The 24,035-nt window shown below is 41.3% G+C and overlaps 1 protein-coding gene across 4 annotated transcripts in view; it reads left to right on the top strand.

Annotated features, from left to right (window-relative positions):
- Positions 1–23,292, top strand: part of zfhx3b (zinc finger homeobox 3b) — a 210,358-nt gene extending 187,066 nt beyond the window's left edge. For all 4 annotated transcript variants that reach the window (XM_069693479.1, XM_069693478.1, XM_069693480.1 and 1 more), the window contains 5 exons: positions 5,642–5,778; positions 6,314–6,514; positions 9,706–9,829; positions 10,279–15,897; positions 16,467–23,292. In XM_069693479.1, the coding sequence (XP_069549580.1) occupies positions 5,642–5,778; positions 6,314–6,514; positions 9,706–9,829; positions 10,279–15,897; positions 16,467–18,214 (7,829 nt within the window). In that variant the 3' untranslated portion in view covers positions 18,215–23,292. The remainder of the gene's footprint in view (positions 1–5,641; positions 5,779–6,313; positions 6,515–9,705; positions 9,830–10,278; positions 15,898–16,466) is intronic.
- Positions 23,293–24,035: the final 743 nt, after the last annotated feature.

Here is a 24,035-nt window from a genome sequence, read left to right as displayed (position 1 = left end):
CACCGCAGCTGCTGCATTTAATCTGTATAATGAACATGATGATTAGCATCCCCTAGACGCAGCACTGTGGCATTGCAGTCAGCTCATTTTTTTTTTTTATTGTGCTCTATATTGTGCTGCTACATTCTCGTGTTACTCATTTAGAAACAGACATACCAAATGTTATGAATTGTTCTCTATATGACAGTGCAGAAACATAGATTTAATATTAGCTGAGGTTAAAAGTTTAAATTGCATGGTTATGGTTCGTTACAATCAAATTATTCAAGTTTATGTTATTGTCAGTCTAAACTGGGGGACATTCAGTGCAGTGGTGATTTGTTATTGCTTTTAAACCCTAAGTAGTATGAGAAATCAGGAGACAGAGCAGTGAAAATGTTTACATATTCATATCACGTCCTTTCAGTGTTTGCCATCCCTCAAATTATAATTCCTTTTGTCTTTGAAGATAATAGGCCATAAATTGTCCTTGTTTGTGAGCCACCTCCCTGAAAGCTCAGTGTTTATGAGTTTTACCACAGGGTGTTTAATAGCCAAGCACTAGTGCTGTGTCCTGTAAAGGTGAACAACTTGTCATCCTGTTGTTCACTGGCCCGCAGAGATTAATAGCACCTCTGCTAATTATTATCTCCTTTCAATTTAGGCTACATAACACACTCTATTTTAAGTCCCTTTGACACTGTACATTTCTGTGTTTTGTTCTATAAAAGAAGTTTTAGAAATATTTAGACATTATTTCATATGTAGCTTCAGTATCAGGTTTGTAGTTGAAGGTTTCTTCGTTCTTTTTTTTTTTATTAATGCAGAATAATTACCTTAGAAATGTAAGATGAAATGGAACACTGCCCCTTTATTGCTCTGGGCTCTGACACAGGCTGTAAATGAACAACCTGCATAGAAATGGGAAAAGGAAGAGACAATATTCAAGTGTTGTTAGCATAGCACTGAAAGAAAATGACTTGTAGCACTGGGGGAGTTGAATCATCTCCATATTAATAGCCAACTTGCAGAGGGAATACAGGTGAGGATTTTCCGGTGCAAGAAGCAGAGGGGTGTCAGAAGGTCTCAGAACTGTGAAGGTGAAAGGTTTTAGGGAGTTGGGGATCAGAAGACACACTTTGCAGAAAGTGTACCACGGGGGATAGGTTTCTGTAAGCAGTGGAATTGTCGACTGATCTTAAGTTTGATTGGCAGACTGGCTGTTCTGGGCAAAGTGACAGTAAAGTTATGCAGCCTCGCTGGCATGGACAGAATGGATGATAGGTTATGTTTTTTTACAACTGAGGCCTAAAGCTGCCACGGCGAGACAGGAACTGTGGTAATGAGGGAGGGGAGGCTCTACAGATGACGAAGACCTCATCTTGGTCAGTGGGAGGGGAATTCCCCTCCAAAACACTTCAAATCTCTTTCCCATCTGCGCATCCTTACACAGTGTTTACTGTAACTTGCGTGTCAGAATATGGATAACCTTTCCCAAGGACAAAAGTTAATGGCAGCTATGATTGCTGTCCTGCAAGATTTCAGTGGCAGATGACCCGTTGTAGTTAATTCAGTGCGTGCTGTGTCAGTCACTCTGTCCAGCAGCCATCTTTTTTTCCCCTTGAAAGCACAACAAGGCTGTGATTGTTCCAGAGACCGGTGCAGTGTGCTGACAGCCCCTTTGCTGCTTGAATAATACTGTCCAGCTATGGGGGAGAGACAAGGTGCCAAAGTCCAATTCACTTACGGGACTCGACAGCACAAAAGCCTCTGGTTTACGGAAAAGGGGCATGAATTAATAATCACCTAATTGACTCTTAGGTTTTTTTTCTCCTCTGCTGCTCTTGTCTTTTGTGCCTTCAAACAAAAGGCCACCCTATGTATCTGTCAGATGATGTTTAGTGTGGATGGGGGCTCAGTGTCTGAAGACCAAGCAGAAGAGTTCAGGGTAACAGGCAGGCTCCTGACAGACCTTTAGGTCACTGACAGAAGGGGACCCCGTTGTCATCTCTGTGGAGGACTGTGTGTGAATGTGATAGGCGTTGCTAATCTAACCAACTACTGAGGTTTAAATACATGCATATACTCTACTTCTAGGTCTTTTAAACACTTTTTTTTTTTTAATTTTTTATTTCCACTACAGTCAAACGGGGCCCAATGATGAAAATGTAACTTCAAGAGAAACTTTCCACAAAGATGGCAATATTATGTCCATCCATCATCACCTATACCCGCTTTATCCTGATCAGGGTCACGGGGGGCTGGAGCCTATCCCAGCTCACTTAGGGCGAATATTATGTATTAAAGGGAAAACAACAGGAACTCCTCCTTTTTTTTTCTTTTTTATATTCAAATTTTCACTACTTTTTGCGACTATTTTTTTTTTTTTTGCGCTTTTACCCCCACCAGTATAACATCAGATGGCAAAACTACCTCTAATTGTTGTCAGCTACTTTTGACATCCATAGCATTTCTCACCAGGGACTGTTCTTTTCTGTTCTTTCTTGACAGCACTTTTTTTTCCCCCCCGTAATAGTCGTATACCTGTTCCATCAGGACACAATGTTTCGGTCGTTGGTTCTGATCACCTGTTCATATTGTAGGTTTGTGTGTCACATGTGGACGCATGTATGCTTGGACAACAGTGTCCAATCTGCCGTGTTAGACTGTACATAATGACAGTCTCTATTTCATTCCTAGCTTTTCAACGTTTGTCATTTTTTTCATCACCCTTGACAAGGAAAAAATAGGATACAGTAGTTGGATATTAGTCATGGTGTTGGTGATGGTGTTGGAGTGTACTGCTCTTAAGAGAACACCATTGATCAGATTTACGGAGTACTAATTGGCCGTGACGAGAGAGACTGCATCAGAGTAAGCCTCCCCAGCCCTCCATCTGCCCTCCTCTTTCACACTTTCTCTCTCACACACACACACGCGCACACACACACGCGCACACACACACACACACACACACACACACACACACACACACACACACACACACACACACACACACACACACACACACACACACACACACACACACACACACACACACACACACACACACACACCAAAATAAAGCACCTGAGCCAGAGAGCAGGACTGGGCCTTTCTACAGCAGATCTCCCACGCATTAGCATAAACAGCCACTTGTTTCACCTCTCTAATGCTAATTGAGCATTTGTAGAAGTGGAATATACTTGTAATCAGTTATGTTTATCCTCTTAATCATGAGGCTGATAGGATGCTTGATACTTAATCCATGCTTACTTTCTATACTGTATGTATGCTTTCTATAGCTGAGAGTTAACTACTCTTATGACCACATGAAAATTGTTAGCGAAACAAATTAAGTAATTCCCAGTAAATTGCAATTATACTTATTTGTGATGTATTTGCTGGTTTATTTGTTTCTTTCTCTGCTCTTGTCACATTGCTTGGAGAAAAGTTAGCCCTCCTGACCTTGTAGCTGTGGAAATGATGTTCAAGGAGCTGCCTATTCTTGTAATGACCTATTGAAGGAGAGGAGAAAGGTCTACGTGCAGATATTATGTTTCCTAACTATGATGCACAAGGCAGTCATGAAAGATATTATCATTAATACTTTGGGCCCAAAAAGATCCGATTGTTGAAACGTGACCACAGATGACCGTTCTTGTTTTCTTCAAGAGATGAGTTCAGGGGAAGTAGGAGTGGACTGAAGTGGAGTTGGGGAGGAATTGGTGAGGACAGTGCCATGACTGAGAGGTTAATGTCAGGGAATGGGAGGTTCCTTTTGTTTAACATTCCCTTTGTTTATTGGCGGATGTGTTTAATAGGATTGACTGTGACTGGACCCTAATAGGGCCTCACTGGCTGATCCCGGTGTCTCTGGGAGATCTTGCAGGCTGCTTTGTCCAAAGCCAGGTCCCCCACTGGGTAATCAGCTCAACTGCCCTCGTCCTGATTGGAGCTGACATTTTAATGTCTGGAGCAGGAGCGTGGTCAGCCCTGCTTAACCTGACCCCCTGCCAAACCACCCCTCCTTCACCAGTGCCCTCTGTTCTCAATTTGCCCTTCCAGGACTGTACAAATCAGGCCAAATTTAACTCTTTATGGGCTTGTTAGGGGTTGGTAAGACACCTCCTTAAGTTTCACAGTGAATTTTTTCCGCTGGTGAAAAAGCGTGGTGCAACTGCAGCTCCTCCATACAGGCTCTATGTGGATTTAGCTCCTCTGTGAACCCACGCTTAACTGCTCGACAACTGTTAGACCTCTCTGTGTGCCACCTCCAGTTTCTCCTTTCCTTTATCGAGTGGAGTCGTTTTAAAGGGGCTTTTTGGAGCTCTTCTGCGAGGCCTTGCTCTGCAGCCGTGGAAAGAAAGACGTGTTATTTTGTCAATATTATCGTTGTTTGCATTGAACGGATTAGCCATCTGATTTGATGCACGAAACACTTCAAGTAACATTATAGAACGGAAAAGATTGGCCGCCACCTGACGATGACTTTAGCCCCTTTTTTTTTTTTTTTATAGATTACCACAGACCGAGCACGAAAGCACAGTTGTATCCGAATATGCTTGCGTATGACTAGTCATCAGTCTGATGCCAACATTGAGCCCCATGGCATGTTTTTACATCTTGAAAATCTCAGAGTTAAATGAAAGCTTGTTGTCTTGTGCAACCCGCCTTAGGGAGGGATCGAGATGTGCTCAGGGGTTTCAGAAAAGGTTCTCTCATCTCACTGTCCTATTTCTTTCGCTTTGTCACAGACCACTAGCACAAAACTCCAACACACTGAAGTTGTCTGGTAAGAGAAATGCAAAACATTTCACTGGCATTCACCTTACGGAAACAAAGAGCTGAACATTTTTCCAAGCTGGGTCAAACTGAGGGTGCTGCCTCATAAAAATATTTCTGTTTTGATTCCTTAAAAACTGCCGGATCACTCTTTTGAAATACATTTTCATGAGGCAGAACTGTGACTATTGGTGAAGTATGTAAAAATGTAATGTGTCTTACAAAATCAGGATCACTGTGCGAGTAAAAAAATGTCCGCTATAGCTGTTCACTATCGGCTATAGATTGAAAATACTGTGCATTATTTTACATTTGAGCATCATGTGTATGTGACACATGAATAGCCCAAAACTGAAAAGTTTTTAAAAGTTAAAACAAGGTATGTTTCAAGTAGTTTGACACTGATGTGGATCTCTTTACCCTTCTGACTGTATGATGAGGTCGCAGGACGTTTGTGTAACTTGTCTCAAATTTAGAAACTCACTTGGACTGAAAATATGAGGTAGTGTGAAACCTAAATCTGCACCCTGTGGCAGACTAATGTTTTTATTAGCGTTTATGGTGTTGTATGATATCCTGACAAGCTAACATTAAAAGAGACAGGCCATCAGAGGACTTTGGCTGAGTGCCCCTCTGCTGCAGCAGCATGGGTTTTGTTTCTTTTTTTATGCGAAGACATGAGGTGGATAACAACACTTGCTCTGCCCAATTCCCATTAAATGCACTTATATCACATTTAAGAAAGACATTCCAAAGCCCTTTATCCACAGTGTTATTGATTGACCTGCTCCCAGGCTGCCAAGTCCTCACCTTGTCTTGACATGTCTGCTCTCTGCTCTTTATCCCTCCCTGTTTGCGTGAATGTGCGTATGTTCAGCTTTGTCTGGCCACTTGGAACGGCACCAGTCAGGGTCCCCAATTCCCTCCAAAAGGCCCTCTTCGCGGTCAGAGACCTCAGAGAGCCCGCTCTCCTCAAAGCGTCCCAGGACAGCTGAGAAGGGCGCTGCGGAGCAGGTGAGAGTTTCACACCACAGAATTTTGTTAACATTAATGCCCTCAGATGTTCATAACTCTTAATTAGGAGTTTCTTGCAAAAAGTTATCTCATCCTCAATTACCAAGCCATCATTAAAAGTCTGCAACTTACATATCAATTTAAAAAAAAAATTTTTTTTTAAATACACTAATTATTTTCAGTTATTTACATAGTTTGAATTTTTTTTTCCAAATCTACTCAAAACTATTTTAGCCCCTGTGCTTTAGTTGCACTGCTAATTGTGTATAAGGTGGAAAATCAATATAGTATTTGACAGATGAGAGCACTTTGAAGTGGGTGCTAAGACTCAGTGGTGCTCAGTATTACACATTCATCTGTGATCAGAGGGATCTGCCTGCTTGAGGGAAGGGGGTCCCACTCTTTCCCCTGGTCTACAGCTTCTCTTCATGCAGGCCCACCATGCTCAGCACACCCATTTCACTCCATTAACCCCTTTTGTGGATCTGTTTTCCCTCCTCTCTCTTTCTTTGTTCCTGTCTCTACCTTCACCCAGATGTACCAGTGCCCCTACTGCAAGTTTACCAACACGGACCTGAATCGCCTCAGAATGCACGTGATGACGCAGCACTCTGTCCAGCCCATGTTACGCTGCCCATTATGCCAGGACATGCTCAACAACAAGATCCACCTGCAGTTCCACCTCACACACCTCCACAGTGTGGCGCCTGACTGTGTTGATAAGCTTATTGCCACAGTAAGTCCTGTCTTGTGTGTATTTTGCATGTGATTGGGCACAGGCTGGCTGCCAAAGTTAGTGATTCATTTTTGTATTTCTCTGTAAGAAATGCTTTTTAATTTTTGTTCTTTACCAATCTGCATATTTCAAGGTAACCTGAAGTTGGCCTTTATTTTATTGGAGTGGTTTGTATTAGTTTGGCATAGCAATTGCACATTTTTTATTCTGGTTATCAACTGCCACAGAAATAGAATACATACGTATTTAATTTGAAGAAAGCACTGGTGGAAAATGGGTAAATGAACAAATGGCTTTGCCCCCTGTGCAAGCTATATTTTATATATAGCACCTATTCAAGTTTTGATTCCAGTTTCTCCACACAGTCTCATGTCTTATAGTGTTAGTATCCTGCTGAAAAAAAAAAGCTGTTAATTGTGAAATGACTGCAAGCAGTCCCACTGGCTTGTTGGAAATGATTAGACCTTTTAAGATGCACATTTTTTCTCTCTTTTTCATTGTCTTATTGCACCCATCATTACAGAGCCTTTTCCAGCTCTCATCTAATCACAGTCATTTGGGGAGGAGAATTCTTAATCTGTTTTTGTATTTTCTTAATGATTTCAAGATGAGCAGGTCTCTTAGGTTCATTTATTTCTTTACTGGCATTATTGCCTAGTCTATGATCACCTGTGTGCTAGTCAAAACAAAGCCTTTTATGATGAATGTTAAAGTGATTGTGACATTTTATGAACAGTTACTCCACTTTGTGAAATTCCACTAAAAGCAACGGAGATGTTATTCACTACCAATCAGTAGTCAGAGCCAATCAAATCTTATAAAATATAAATATAAAAATGCTTATAGTCTAAGTAGAAAGTAAAAGTGTTTAAAACTACCAATGTGCAGCTCCCATTGTACAGTAAATAAGATGCAAAATGTGCAGTGTTTGTAGCATGAGTCATGTGATCGTTTACTCTCAAGTTAGATTTATATCTGCTGCAGTGCACTGGTACACCCTTTTCTACCGAGAGAGAAAACTTCCCTAGCTTCCGTTAATGCTCATCATGGGGAAATACAATTTTATATTCCCCGTTTTCTTGTAAATCACTGAGCAAATCTTTGTTCTGTTCTATTCTGTGAAGCTTAAATAGCTTGCTGGACAATCACCGAATAAAACATTGCTCTGTCTGCTGCCTAACCATCTTCATCCCCCATCCAGAAAGTAAATGGCAAGCACATTAGTATGGTAGATGGCAATATTTATTTCTTTTATAGAGGTAGTAATGTACTGAAGCACTACAAGAGGAGATAGAACAGAGGTAATATAACACACATTAAAGCTAGCACCTTTTTATAACTGGTGAATGCAGATGGAAAGGTACTTTATCCTTTTCACATGTCTTCGGAGAGGAGCCTAATTAATTCTGAAATAGGTGACTTTTATTTCTTGCCAAGCATGCATAATGATGTGTTCACGCTCCCACCCTTCGTCCCTTCGTCCACCCATTGTCTTTGCACTCCCTCCTTTCCTTTTCTTTCTTTTCCTTTCCACACCATGATGTCTCTCATTCTTTTGTCTCATACAGCACCTATACAGCATGTATAGTAGAATATATATATCTTAAATAACACATACTCCTTCAGTCCTCTGTCTCTTATTCTATGTCTCATTTTCTCTGTGTAAGATAGGGGTAATGAAAATAATTGTGCTTCATTAATTCTGAGTCTGGCTGGATGATAGCCATTTTGAACTATGTTTGCCAATTAGGCAGTCCAAATTAAAAGTGACCTTGGGATACTCTGCTCTTTCCTCTAATCGTCTAATGAAGCAGTTGTCTAGAAACTGTCCACTTTGTAATGTAAATCATTGCTCTTTTTTTTTGTTTTGTTTTGTTTCAGTGATAGTTGCAATAATTTTCTCTTTATTGAGATAGAGAGGTAACAAAATAATAAAGAAAATAGCTGGATGTCGGGTGAATTTGGGACCAGTCTTATTGTAGAGTGTTGGATTTTGTCATACAGAGTGCGAACTGTTCTACTTAACCTTGAAACCCCTGTTGCTTGAGGGGGATTCTGCTCTATTTGGATTCGGCCCATAGGCTAAGTGACATGCTACAGTACTTTCAACTGTGTTCTCACTGTGCCTATTAGAGGAGTAATTACAAAGCATATGGTACTTATGGTAGATTAACCATAGCATCAAGCGTACAGATCTAACACAGCACTCTCTTACTCCTCATTTATTTCAGGCGCTGAAATGGTCATTTTGATCAGATTTGGTAATTTGTGATTATTATGAATTGATCATGTTAATGTGTGTACACCAATTTCTATACTTGTGGTTCTTGGTTCTTGATGTACAGTGGAGGTGACTTAGACTCTTGGCCCACCGGAATGCATTGCATAAGATATTTTCTCCTTTCATCTCCATTATGCGAGACATCTTTTTTTGATGTTACTTGAAAGGACTACCAATAAATCTTTAGGCTAAGAGTGAAGGGTGAAAAGTACCATAATATTGAGGTTCAGCTGCAAAACAGAAGGGGAAAGAGGAGGGGAGGTATAAATTGAAATGCAACATGTAGACTGAAGCTGATTACTCTGCTTGTAAAGTTAATTAAAGGACGGTGAAAAAGACAAAGCTCCATCTCCTAATTACCCACTTTCAGCCAATTATTATTGTTAAAAAAAAATGTTGACGAGCGATTTTCATGAATTATCAGGCTTTGGGAGTGAAGAGAAGCTATCAGAGAGAGAAATAGGAGGCAAGTTTAGGGAGCGCAACAGGAATAGACAGAGGTTGCTACTTTTAATCATGATTGACTCTAACTGTGAGAGCTGAAAAAACCTTGGTTCCTCTCTTTGCTTTGAAAATTATATTTTTTCCCCCAAAATGTAAATCTCATACATTTTTATCAGCACCGATATTGTTTTCTTTTGTTTTAATTGATTTATCAGTCTAATTAAGCAATTCTTATTAAATGGAATCCTTTTTTTTAGTGAACTGGTATTTACAGTTTTACTATTGAGAATTTGGTAGCTAACTTTGACTCGATTTTTATGTTTAGTGTCTATCTGTCTTCTCAGTAACTACTTTGTGTATCCTCCTGTTTGTGTTTGGAGTTTTCATTGAATTGTTTCAATCAAAAATAACTGTATCACTTCACAAGATTTTTAACACTTAAATTCCTAATGCTTTGTTTTTCCAGGTGACAGCAACTGAAGCACTACCAGCAAGCATGTTCATACCTGTACCAAGTCCAGACAGAGAGTCACAGAGCACCCCTCATGCTACAGCCAACTCTAACTCTGAAGATACAAAGAAGCAAGCTGGTTAGTATCCGAGTCACCTATATGTTCTGTTATAAGAATATTATCACATTGGATAATCTGTCCGACTGTACAATAAATGAGATTTCACTAAATGTGATCACTTTATAGCTGTTGCAATATTAAGTCAGTATTTATTACATAGGCAAGGAATAAAAAAAAAAAAATCATTGTACACAGGGATTGTTTTGATATTTGTCAGAGACAGTTTAATTTAAGACTATGCACCTTTTCATGCTTTAAACTATTTTCACAAAAAGACAATATAAATGATGGTTGGTATTAACAGGCCTTTTAATTAGCCATTGTGTATTCATCTTTTTTTCACCTTTCAAAGAGTACTAACACCATGAACGCTTTATTGTCTTATATTGACATTACTGAAAAAAATGTCAATTACATATGTGGAAACCTGATGAATTGCTGTCTTCTTTTGACTTACTTATTCACAGATGCATCAGATGCTGATCCAGAGAAGGGGGTATCACTCCCTACAGAAATAGCTGAAGCTCGCAAGTCACCTCTGGAAGATCAACAATCAGAAAGGGATGATGCCACAGGATTTTTGTGCTGGAAGAAAGGCTGTAATCAAGTGTTCAAGTCCTCAAACTCCCTCCAAATGCACTTCAATGAAGTTCACAACAAAAGGCCCCAGTTGCCTGTTTCAGATCGCCATGTCTACAAGTACCGCTGTAACCAATGCAGCCTGGCCTTCAAGACTGTGGAGAAATTACAACTCCATTCACAGTACCATGTCATCAGAGCAGCCACAATGTGCTGTCTCTGCCAGCGAAGCTTCAGAACACTCCAGGCCTTGAAGAAGCATTTAGAAACGAGCCACCTGGAGCTGAGTGAAGCTGATATCCAGCAGCTATACGGGGGATTGTTGATGAATGGTGACATTATGGTAATGGGGGATCCAAACCTTGGTGAGGAGCATGGAAGTCTGGGAGAAGACGACAAAGAGGGAGATGAAAGTGATCCAGAGGAAAAACAAAGTCCAACAGGGAGTGACTCTGGCTCACTGCAGGAAGATTCTGGATCTGAACCTAAACGTGCTTTGCCATTCAGAAAGGGCCCTAACTTTACTATGGAGAAGTTCTTGGATCCATCCCGTCCTTTCAAGTGCACTGTATGCAAAGAGTCTTTCACACAGAAGAACATTCTTCTGGTTCACTATAACTCTGTCTCCCATCTGCACAAGGTGAAGAGGGCTCTTCAGGAGTCCACGACTGGTCAGCCTGAGCCTACCAGCAGCCCTGACAACAAGCCATTCAAGTGCAGCACTTGTAATGTGGCATATAGCCAGAGTTCTACTCTGGAAATCCACATGCGCTCTGTTCTACACCAGACCAAAGCTAGGGCAGCCAAACTTGAAGCAGCAGGCGGGATCACCGGTTCTGCAAGTGCTACTGGTTTAAGTGGTGGTGGGTCCAGCATGAGCACTTCAACATCTAGTCCAAGCCCAGCCAGCAATTCAACTACTAGCTCTACTAACCACAGTTCTGGGTCTCAACCAGTTCACAATATTCTTGGAGGAAACCACATGAACCAGACTCATAGCATTGAGAGCCTGGGGAATTCTTCAGTGAGCTGCCATTCCTCACCATCAGAGAACCATGAAGTAAAAAAGTCTAAATTTACAGAAATTCTCTCTGCTAGGGGGCAACAACAACAACAACAACAACAACAGCATCAGCAACAACAACAACAACAACAACAACAACAACAGCAGCAGCAGCAGCAGCAGCAGCAGCAGCAGCTTCAGCAACAACAGCAATTAGCTCAAGCTCAGGCTCAAGCTCAAGCCCAGCTTCAGCAAGAGCTCCAGCAGCAGGCTGCCCTTCTACAATCACAGCTATTCAACCCAGCACTTCTGCAGCACTTCCCAATGACAACTGATGCACTTCTTCCCCTGCAACAGCAGCAGTTGCTGTTTCCTTTCTACATCCCTGGAGCAGAGTTTCAGCTGAACCCAGAGCTCAACCTCAGCAACGCAGCACTTGGTCTAGCAGGATCTTCCTCACTGCTGGAAGATCTAAAAAACTCTGCCCAGCAGAGTTGCTTGCAGCAGCAATTGATGCACCACCACCTTCAGCAGCAACACCAACAGCAACAACAACAACAACAGCAGCAGCAGCAGCAGCAACAGCAACAGCAGCAGCAGTCTCACTCACAAGTTCAGAGCCAAATGGCACTGCTGCAACAGAGTGCATCTCTCCTCCAGCAGGCTGAAAAAAAACAGAGAGCCTCCTCCTCTCAGAATGAGAAAGATAGAGAAATACAAAGAGACAAAGATACAACTGAAAAAAATGAGGACTATGTCAACAAAGATTCTGTAGACAGCAGAACAAAAGAAAAGAAGGACATTCAGCATATTTCAATAAACATAAACCATGATACTGGCTTACCACCACCAAGGATTGCTTCAGACGCTCGAGGAAATGCAACTAAAGCCCTGCTGGAAAATTTTGGGTTTGAGTTAGTAATTCAGTACAATGAAAATAAACAGAAAGCTCAGAAAAAGACAGCTGGACCTACTGGTTCAAGTGGTCCAGGTGGAATAACAAGAGTGGTGGACCCCATTGAGGGATTAGAGAAACTGGAATGTGAAGCCTGTGGCAAGCTGTTTTCAAACATACTGATTCTAAAGAGTCACCAGGAGCATATCCACCAGGCCTTCTTTCCATTTCGATCCCTTGAGAGATTTGCCAAGGAATACAGAGAGCATTATGATAAACTCTATCCACTGAGACCTCCTACACCAGAGGCTGCTCCAGCTCCTCCACCGCCTCCTCCTCCACCTCCACCTCCTCCACCACCCCAAAGAGCTCCAACACCAAATATTCCTGTCTCTTCTGCCTCTCTCACACCTCCATCAGTACCTCCCCAACAGCCACCACTTACAATGACACAAATAAACATGCCAATGGATATGCCCCTCTTCTCGCCGCTTATGATGCAGCCCATGTCTCTCCAGTCCTTGCCCAGTCAGATGCCTCCCCAGTTATCATCTGTTGAGCCAGGCCTGGCGTCAGACCTGGCACAGCTATATCAACAACAACTTACACCAGCCATGCTACAGCAGCAGCAGAACAAAAGGCCACGGACACGCATCACGGATGACCAGCTTAGGGTCCTGCGACAGTACTTTGACATCAACAATTCACCAAATGAGGAACAGATTAAAGAGATGGCAGACAAGTCAGGGCTACCACAAAAAGTAATAAAGCACTGGTTCAGAAACACCCTTTTTAAAGAACGGCAGCGCAATAAAGATTCGCCGTACAATTTCAATAATCCACCAACAACTACACTAGAAGACACCAAAATTGATTCCAAACCTCCTTCTCCAGAACCTCAGAAACATGATTTATATGGCAGCAAGAGATCATCCAGGACAAGATTTACTGACTACCAGCTGAGAGTTCTGCAAGACTTCTTTGATGCCAATGCTTATCCTAAAGATGATGAATTTGAACAGCTCTCCAACCTTTTGAGCCTCCCCACCCGTGTTATTGTTGTGTGGTTCCAAAATGCTCGCCAAAAGGCGAGGAAGAATTATGAAAACCAGGGTGATGGAGCAAAAGAGGGTGAAAGACGAGAACTGTCAAATGATCGTTACATACGCACATCCAACCTGAACTACCAGTGCAAGAAATGTAGTCTGGTTTTCCAACGTATATTTGATCTAATAAAACACCAAAAGAAGCTGTGTTACAAAGATGAAGATGAGGATGGACAGTATGACAGCCAAAATGAGGATTCACTGGATCTTTCCAATGAATGTTATACTCCCTCTGGGTCTTCCTGTCACACCCCAATGCCCTCCTCTTCAAGCCTCTGCCCCCTTCCACCCTCGACTTCAGCATTCTCACACCTCCCATCCACTGAAAAAGAGGAGGCATCACCAGCAACCACCTCATCCCTCTATGATGAGAAGCCCAAACTGTTACCAGAAATTTCTGCTGACCCACGAGAAAACCAAACCTCTATTAAGCAGGAAGTTGTGCACCAACCCCAGTCTGAGGCACAGCACCATAGACCTCAGAGAGAAGAAAAGATCCAAAATGTTTCTAAGCCCAACAAGCACTCATCACCTTCCTTCTCTCAGCAACAACAGCAGTGTGGTCCCTCAGCCTCTCAGACAAGCCAGGCCTCATCACAAAGCTCTCTCATGAGCCTCAATGCACACCTGACCTCTGCCACACAACAACTGGCACAGCAGATGATCCCGTACCAGTGTGAGCAGTGTAAGATTGGCTTCCCCTCCTTTGAGCACTGGCAGGAACACCAGCAATTACACTTCCTCTCTGTGCAAAATCAATTCATCCACCCTCAATTCCTCGACCGTCCAATTGACATGTCTTTCATGCTGTTTGATCCCAGCAATCCTCTCCTGGCAAGTCAGCTACTCTCTGGAGCAATGCCACAGATTCCTAGCAGCTCTGCCACCTCTCCGTCCACCCCTACCTCCACCATGAACTCCCTAAAGAGGAAGTTAGAAGAGAAAGCTAGCACTAGCCCCGGAGAGAACGACAGCACAAATAGCGGAGAAGAGCCACAGAGGGACAAGCGGCTCAGGACCACCATCACACCTGAGCAGCTAGAGATCCTTTATCAGAAGTATTTATTAGATTCAAATCCTACACGGAAAATGCTTGACCACATTGCTCATGAGGTGGGATTAAAGAAGAGAGTAGTGCAAGTCTGGTTCCAGAATACCAGAGCAAGAGAGAGAAAAGGCCAGTTTAGAGCAGTCGGGCCAGCTCAAGCCCATCGGAGGTGCCCTTTTTGTAGAGCTCTTTTTAAAGCAAAAACTGCCCTCGAGGCGCACATTCGCTCTCGTCACTGGCATGAAGCCAAACGTGCTGGATATAACTTAACTCTCGCTGGAATGCTACCAGACCAGGAGAGCATGCAAATAAAAATGGATGCTCTAGAAGCATCGGGTTACTCCCAACTAGCCCCCACTACAAACAGTGATGGACAAAGCTCCTCCATGTCACCAGTTAACAAAGGCATGGATCTGTCTCCCAGGGGTCTGCTGAGCCCTTCATCCATCAAAGTTGAAGGAATGGAAGACTTTGAGAGTGCAACCATGTCCTCTGTGAACCTTAGCTTTGACCCGAACAAACTTGATAATGACGACTGCTCTTCTGTGAATACAGCCATCACAGACACGACCACAGGTGATGAGGCTAATGCTGATAATGACAGCGCTGATGCAAAGCACAGCCACAATATTGGTGATTACCTGTCTAAGTCTGGAGGCTCAGCCGCCATCCTTGAAAATGACGACCAGATGTCCTCAGGGCTGGTAAGCCCTGCAACAAGCTATTATGCTAAGGACTATGACAATGAACATATGATTGACCACAGTGAGACGTCCAGCCTGGCTGACCCCTGCTCACCAAGTCCTGGTGCTTCAGGTACCAGGAGCATTGACAGCGGAGATCGACCTGGGCAAAAGCGCTTCCGAACCCAGATGACTAACCTCCAGCTGAAACTGTTGAAATCTTGTTTTAACGACTACAGGACTCCCACTATGCTGGAATGTGAGGTACTTGGCAATGATATTGGACTTCCAAAGAGAGTGGTTCAGGTGTGGTTCCAAAATGCCCGTGCCAAGGAGAAAAAGGCAAAACTCAACATGGCCAAGCACTTTGGCATAAATCAGACATCCTACGAGGGGCCGAAGACTGAATGCACTTTGTGTGGTGTCAAGTACAGTGCTCGCCTCTCTGTCCGTGATCACATTTTCTCCCAGCAACACATCTCTAAGGTGAAGGATACCATCGGCAGCCAGATCGATAAGGAAAAAGAATACTTCGACCCAGCCACTGTCCGCCAACTTATGGCCCAGCAAGAGATGGACCGCATTAAGAAGGCCAATGAAGTTTTAGGACTGGCACAGCAGCAGGCCATGCAGCAGCAGGGGATGTTTGATAACCCTGCAATGCAGGCTCTGAATCTCCAGTCAGCCTATCCAAATCTGCAAGGCATCCCACCTGTCCTTTTGCCAGGGGTTGGAAGCCCCTCTCTTTCCAGCTTTAACTCATCTAATTCAGGTACGTCGTCATTTGGCATTCATTCTCTGATATACGCTGAAAAGTTTGAATATGTTTTGTTTTAACTAACTAACTAATAAAAAAAAAAATATATATATATATATACTGTATCAGCCATTACTACAGGAAATATAAAGTAATCATGTATTGTACTTAACTGAAAAATCTAGATGGGTTTCAGCACTGAAACAAAATATTTATGGTCTTATCTAACTACCAATCAATCTTCCACATGTATTAATTTACACTGCCACTGTACAATGTGGAGCGTGATTTATTGGCCTTTTTCCACTGTTGACATGTGCTACTAAGTACACATTGTGCCTTAAGTACCAACGCTTGATGCCCTAATAGAGCGAACAAAAGGCTCGCTCTGACTGACTTTGACTTTGTGAAGATTACATGAGCTTATTATCATTCACGTAATGATTATTCTTTTTCCCCATTATGTAATGAAAAGATTACATTGATTGTTGCAGCTGAATCATCTTTTGAAAAAAGAATTGTACAGCCATCAAAGAGATATATTTATTAAGTCTTAAATTTGTGTCTATTTGGAAAATTTACAGCTTTAACTCCTCCAAAACCTTCAAACCTCCTGAACATGCCTGGTGCCAGTGTTCCCTCACCTAGCCTCCCCACATCTCAAATGCCCAACAAGCCTCCCTCCTCATCGTCTCTTGCCGCATCCAGCCCAGCCCAGACCAACACATCTGCTTCCCACTCAAGCCCCACCTGCACATCCAACTCCACTTCCTCAACCACCCAGTCCAGCTCGCGACCTGAACCCCCCAAAGAACGTGATACTGAGAGGGTAAGAGAGAAGGAGAAGGCCAAGGAGAAGACGGAGAGGCACTCAACCCCATCGTCAACTGGAAGCACCCCTGCCCCTTCCACTTCTGCTGCCAGCGCCAAGAAGGAGAAACCAGACACAGCTGTTCCTGCCACCTCTATGCCCACACCTGGCATGGAGTATGTGGTAGACCCTGCCCAGCTTCAGGCCCTGCAGGCTGCTTTGGCGTCAGACCCCACAGCTCTCCTTACAAACCAATTTCTACCCTACTTCATGCCTGGCTTCTCCCCATATTACACCCCGCAAATCCCTGGGGCTCTCCAAGGGGGCTACCTGCAACCAATGTATGGAATGGAAAGTCTCTTCCCTTACAACCCAGCATTGTCACAAGCACTGATGGGCCTGTCTCCAGGGTCCCTACTGCAGCATTACCAGCAATATCAGCAGAGCTTGCAGGAGGCACTACAGCAGCAGCAGCGGCAGCTTCAGCAGATCCAGCAACCCAAGGCGAGCCAAACTCCAGTTCCCTCTCAAACCTTGGGGGATCGCAAAGATTCTGCCAAAGGTCCAGCGAAAACGGAGGAGCAAAAGGGCAACCCCCACAGAGAACCCCCCACTTCCTCCTCCTCCTCTTCCTCTTCCTCCTCCTCTCATAATAAAGTACCCTCTGAGCAGAACGAGAGGGATGGCAAAGCTGTGGACCCCCATCTAGACCAGTACATCGTCCCCAAGGTGCAGTATAAACTGGCATGCCGCAAGTGTCAAGCTGTTTTCACCAAGGAAGAAGCGGCTATTACCCACCTTAAATCTAACTGTTTTTTTGGTCAGTCTGTGGCAAACCTGCAAGAAATGTTGCTGCGTGTCCCCGGTGGCGTAGGTGTAGGGACGGGAAGTCTCTACGACTGCCTGGCTTGTGACACTACGTTGGATGGGGAGAAAGCACTCAGTCAACACCTGGAATCGGCATTGCACAAACACAGAACAATCAAGCGATCAGTCAGAAATGCCAAAGAGCACGCTACTAGTTTATTACCTCACTCTTCAGCCTGCTTCCCCAATCCTAACACCGCATCTACCTCGCAGTCTGCCACTCATCCCATCAGCAGCCCTCCTCCCCCGCCAACAACATCAGCCACCATGCCATCCTCTGCTGTCTCCTCTTCCTTGTGCTCCTCCTCTACTACCCCACTCAACACCACAGCTGCCGGCAAACCCTGGCCCCAGGCCCCTTTCTCCAGAGCTTTAGCTGGGAAACCCAATGCTAGTCCCTCTTCTTCTTCCTCCTCTTTTCCTCCAGTGTCCTCACCTTCAACGGTTACCTCAAGTTCATTGAGCACCTCAGGAGTTCAGACCTCGATACCAACAGACGTCTTTACCGACGAGTCTGACTCTGACAGCAGTCAGAAGTCAGCAGACAGGCTGGGCAGGACGGCAGAGGAGCCGCAGCAGCCTGGCTTTGTCAAAGACAGTAATAGTTGTAGTAGTAATCTTGCTAGTGTAGGAACAGACTCCATCAGATTGTAAAAGAGCTTTCGGTGATGGACAATATTTAAAAAACACCAAAAAAAAGACAAAAAAAAATCACAAATGGAAAAAAACATAAAAAGCAGCAATGTTAAAAATACATTAAAAGTATACAAACCAATTTCAGAAAAAGATGTGTAAAGACTAACTGCAATTCCAAAGCTTGTAACCAAAAATTTTAATGTTAGTGGATTGTTTTCCCATATCAACATGCTGGTTTTCATTTTGTACTTTTTTTTGTTTTTGTTTGTTTTGTTTTGTTTTGTTTTGTGGTTTTTTTTGTTGTTGTTGTTTTTGTTGAATTCAACTGAAATACATGCATACTAATATGTGAGAACAGAAAAGATTGCTGCAATTATGTTTTGGGTAATAGTAGAGGAATGCTGTACTGTATGGCAATGGACTGCCTCAAAGTTGACAAATGGCCCAAGAACCCTTTTGAAGAAATGCGAGTCAACAAGCTGTCCCTTTTGTTTTGTAATAATTTCTACTTAATAGCACAGTCACAATAAGCCAGTATGTACTGTATGGGAGAATAGTCTATCAGTTTTCTTGCTATTTAAGCATTCAGATACCAATGGCTTGCAAAAGTAAAAGAATAATGTAATGTCTATTTTATTCTCAGGTCAACAGCTCACAGATGTTTTTCTGTTACAGAACTCCATGCTTTACACCTTTTGTTTCTAACAGGAGATGAGCATTATTTCTTTCCTTTCTGAACTTGATTCAAGAGAAAGTTTTAAGTTTAATGAAATTTCAATAAGGCATTGTTTCTGGGCATTCGAAAAGGGTAAATGATTTGCTGATTTTAATATTGGAAATCTTTTTAAAGTGGGGAAATCACAATCCCATTGTATCCAGACAAGGAGAGCATTGCAGACATAATAACAGGCGATAAAAAGAGTTTTGATTAAAAAAAAAAAATCAACCTTCTGTATTTATGATAGATATGAGCATTTTTGGTGTTAAGTAGATTGTTGCATTGGAAATGAATTTAAACAGTATGGTAGGTTGAAAAAAAAACTTTGTGTACATTTAGCTTTTGTATTGTCCAATTTTATGACACTTCATTTGATGTTGTCTTGGTCATTCCGATAGTCTAGATTATGGACAGGTAATTTATCTAAACTTTATTTCTGTCTTATTCTCAGCTTCTTGGGAAACATTCACCCAAATGCCCCTCCTGACAAGGCAGGATCCTCTTTTAGAATTATTTAAATTTTATGGTCTGGTTGGTATTGCACTGACCAAAACGAAAAAGATACTGGGTGAAATATTGAAAGTTTTATTTTATTTAATTTTTGTGTTACCTTTGTGCACTTATCACTGTCTGACTCCTAATTCTCACTGTTCTTGTTCCTCTCTTCGCACTTAATTTTCTCTGCTCTCCTGTGTTTGTAGATATGTATACTACAAAGCAGGTCTTTTGTTCTTCATGTAGTGTGGCTACAGTCTTTATTTTCATTTTGACATTTTTGTTGTCATAAATGAAAATGAAAAAATAATACTAATAATAATTCTCACGCTTTAAGACAAAAAGAAAATCCAAAGACTAAACACTTTCACCATTGGTGCATAAAGATGAGAAAAGAGGCTTCTTTATACTTGAGAATTTGTTGCTGTTTTTAGAGGAAAGAAAACAAAGTTTTAAAAGATAAAGGAGTACGCATCAGAGTTGCCGTTTCTGCTTCTTTGCAAGCAAACAGGTGGCTTTTTTACGTAAAAACCAAAAACCAAAAAGGGCCCTTGTCCTTGCATTGTGGAGTAGCACCGTTACAGAGCCATTGCAGTTTGTAAGATAGAGGTTATTGATCTTTGTTTGACTTTGTCACATTCAAATGTCCATTTTTTTAAGAAAATGTATAAGGTCTGGTCTTCAACGACATACGTTTTGCTGCTAATGTAGAATTTTGAGAAAAAAAAAAAAAAAAAAAAAGTACCTAGATGCATGCTCATTTTGCTTTTGGCTAAGCTTTAACTAAAACAAACAATAAACCAATTTCTTGCCTCTGCAACACCTTTTTTTTTTTCTTGTTGCAAAAACGGAACTTTGAAGACTGTGAATATATGTTCCAAAGGACATTTTGCCGATTTTCTTTTTGAACAGACCAATGTTTAAAGCCAATGATCTATAACGTTTGTAAAGAACAGTGCATTCCAAATATCACAATGGATTTTTCTTAAGCAAGGACTGATCCTATTTCATTTGATTGCTTTTAATTGTCACAATCTATTTTTTTCCCTCATTTTTAAAGTGACTGTAAACTTGTGTACATTTTTTGCATCATTGGTTGCTGCACAAAGTAACCTCCATACGTCATTTTGTGCTGGCATGGAACATTGCTGAAAATCCCTCCATCCAGTCAAGGTTGTTGCTCACTTGTTAAGCAAGTAATAGTGGTTACCAAAAAATGTATATAATACATCTGGTACTGATGCGTCTCATAGGTTTAGTAACATTTATGCCAGTCAACCTACAACTAGTCTCAGAGGGAAATAATGGCTGTTTTGCTGAGGTGTTGTTACCCCCTTTCCTGGGAGGTCCACCAGTGACTTGTCGCATGTGTCTGCAGGGTGCCACTTTCACATAGATTACAGGTTTTTAAGGGACATCTTCATTCCAAAGCATTATTTCTGGAAAAAGTAGGAGGTTCTTTGAAGATGTCCCTTGGTTTCAAATAGTTAGGAAGCTTTCATGTCCAAAGAAGTCGCCTACTTCATTTTGTTGCAATGGAAATGGATGTCCATAGGTACCCCTCACCTTCTCACTGATGATCTGATGAGCTAGAATTTTAATTTTTTTAAACCAAAACCAAGACATATTTAAATTTGTGAAGAACTACTTTTTGGCCACTCTTGTATAGCCAATATATTTGCCCCAATGAACACAAGGCACAATCTCAGAAGTGTTTAAAAGTGCTGTGTCTGGCAGAGAAGTGTGATTTGGTGTTAATACCACAGCATGCTGTTGAAAGTCAGTAGATCTGGTCTGCAAGCTTGCAACTTCTCAAGTCCAGTTCCCTGAAATACTGTTCATATGTACTTTCTCATTTGAAGATTTCTTAAGTTGTACAGTTTTTCTCAAATATGTTTGTTTTATTTTAATTTTCAGATAATGACTGACATGTATTGTTATTTTCTTCTAAGTATTTGTATTTTATTTTAGTTTCTGTATATTACTTTTTATCATAAATTAACACTAGCTTTAATTTGAAATGCTGAAATTAAGAAACAAAAACAAAAAGTATGACCTGGCCACTTTATGGTGTGATAATGTTCTTTATATTCATTGTCTCAATGATACTGTTTGCTCTCTTATTTCCAAAGTGTAATCTTTTGGGCTCTTTTGTGGAAGAGGGAGTTGAAGACTCCACATTAGATTCAGCCAACATTGAGTGTGTGTGTGTGTGTGTGTGTGTGTGTGTGTGTGTGTGTGTGTGTGTGTGTGTGTGTGTGTGTGTGTGTGTGTGTGTGTGTGTGTGTGTGTGTGTGTGTGTGTGTGTGTGTGTTTCATAAGAGCCAGCATCAATTCATGTTTTTTTCATTTGCCTTTTGTTTTCTGTTATATGTTACACACCAAAACAACCTGAACCACAAAGCTGGATTAGAAATAACTGAAATTTAGAAAATCAAATTTAAAAGATGGTGATCAGAAATGAGAACGATGATACCGAAGCACTGAGCAGTTTTTACTTTGATTGAATATATGAATGTGGCCAAAGCTTTATGCAGTTGAAACAAAAAGAAAAAAAAAATTGTGCCCCAGATAACTGTATATTTTATTGTGGCACAAAAGCTATTGTGGATTCATGGATCCACTGACTTACATTTGGATACTTGATTTTAATGGACAATTACAAGAGAGAGATAAAGACAAGGTTTTGCTGTAGAGGTCATCTTTTGCCCACTGTGAAAACGAACATGTACCTGTATACAGATATAGATATATTTAAAACAAGACATCAACTTTTTTTTGTTTGTTTGTTTTTGAGATGAAGAAGGAATGAGAAGAAATAAAAAGGACTCTGGGAAGCTTTGGAAATCTTGTTGGGAGGACATGAGAGGCTGTGGGCATACCAAAACTGGGCATGGGAGCCAAAGGCAGGCTCGAAACAGCTTTAAAAACCACCTCCTTATTTGATTACTGACAACTCTGTAATGGGAATGGACTCTGGAACCAATGGACATGCGTGACACGCAGAGGAAGGTCCTTAGATGAAACTGAACTTAAGTGGCTCCAGCTGCCTCTTTCTCCTTTCTGTCTGTCCTTTCTTTCTCCAGCTCTGCCTCTGCTTCTGCTCTTTGATGGACATTTTCCAAACTTCAGGACAGGATGGACAGAGATGCTTGCTTCATTTCTTCCAGTTCATGATGCTACCCGTTTCATTTCCTTGTGCTTGTCTCTGGTCGACAAGTAAAGCTCTCCAGTCAAATGGCGGCTCACCCCTCTCTCTGTTGGTTACATAATCTAAATAGAGAAATTAATAACATAGAGAGGGGATGGGTTCTCAAAGCTGTCATTCTTAAAGAGGCAGTCACACTAAAAAAGCGTATTAACCAAAATTAACAACCAAACTAACAACCAAACAACCATTTGCTCCAACTTCAAAGATGAACTGTTACTTGGAGCTCTCTGTTCCTTTTGTGACTTCTGGTGCCACAATGTTTTTTTATGCTTTTAGTTTTTCTTTTTGTTTCCTTGAATTACTCCTCCTTCGAGCCTCACAAGCATGGCTCTGTGGCTCCAGGCAGCCCATCTGAGGGTAGAAAAAAACAGCCTTGCAATGTACAAAAAAGAGCAAGTTAAACCAAAAATGTTGTTCTTGATGTCTTTTCTATACTGTAGTCTTGTTAGCTTTTTTGTTACTGTAATTATATGAAGATTTCCAAACTGTACCAAATTACATGGAAACTAACATACATACAACCACATGGAACTTCAGACTTTTAAAGAAACTTTTGTCACAAAACCTTGTTGTCCTAGTTAAGTTGATTGTAGATGGTAATTGAATATACTCCTTTGAAAATATTTCATCAAGTATGTTTCTTGCTCATTGTGATACATTAAAAAAGTATGAGCATAAGCTGTACTGGTTTTGGACTCATCTTTTACTGTTTATGGATTTGATCTCTTGCTGTCTGTGCACTACTGAAAAGAAACCATGCAGAACAAATCTCATTTCTCTTATGCTCACTGAAAACTTTTATTTGTTTCTTAAAAGCATGTTTTTTTTGCCTGTACATATTAGATATTTTCACACATTTCACAAGGCATCATTTTGAAATAATTAGTTCCTTTTGACACTTAATTACAAGAAGTTTCAATTGTTTGCGCAATTTTTGGTTGTTTTCATAATTCCATAATAGCTTCTATGTCTGGTTTCTCAGTTTGTTCTTTAACTCGTGTATGTGTTTTAGTATTTGTAGCAATGAAAAATAAGAAAAAGGATAAATTCAACAAAAAACCTTGTACACTACACAGTAATTCTATATCTTTAGTGACACACTGGCATTGTTGAGTGGAGAATTTATGTCTTTCAGTGGAGCCATCAGTTAAAAAATGCTTTACAGGAAGGTATGGTGAACCCAACACTGAAAAAAAAATAAAAAAATAAAAATGCTACAAATTCAGAAACGCATATAAGAGTCAAAGTACAGCAAGAAAAATATACTCCAAGGGTGAAAATGTAACAAAAACTAAAACACAAACAAGGAAAGCACAATAATTAAGAGCAACTACAAATACAGAGATGTAACAAATATCAAAAGACATACAAATAGGGAAAAAACAATATGCTACAAAAGGAATTTGTCACAACGT

Source organism: Brachyistius frenatus, unplaced genomic scaffold (genome assembly GCF_029030835.1).
Source record: "Brachyistius frenatus isolate BFR_SWC_R1_liver_20210118 unplaced genomic scaffold, ASM2903083v1 Contig_15, whole genome shotgun sequence".
In the NCBI taxonomy this organism is placed as follows: Eukaryota; Metazoa; Chordata; class Actinopteri; family Embiotocidae; genus Brachyistius; species Brachyistius frenatus.
Note: the sequence above shows the minus strand (reverse complement) of the source record. Positions and strands in the feature narration are given on the sequence as shown.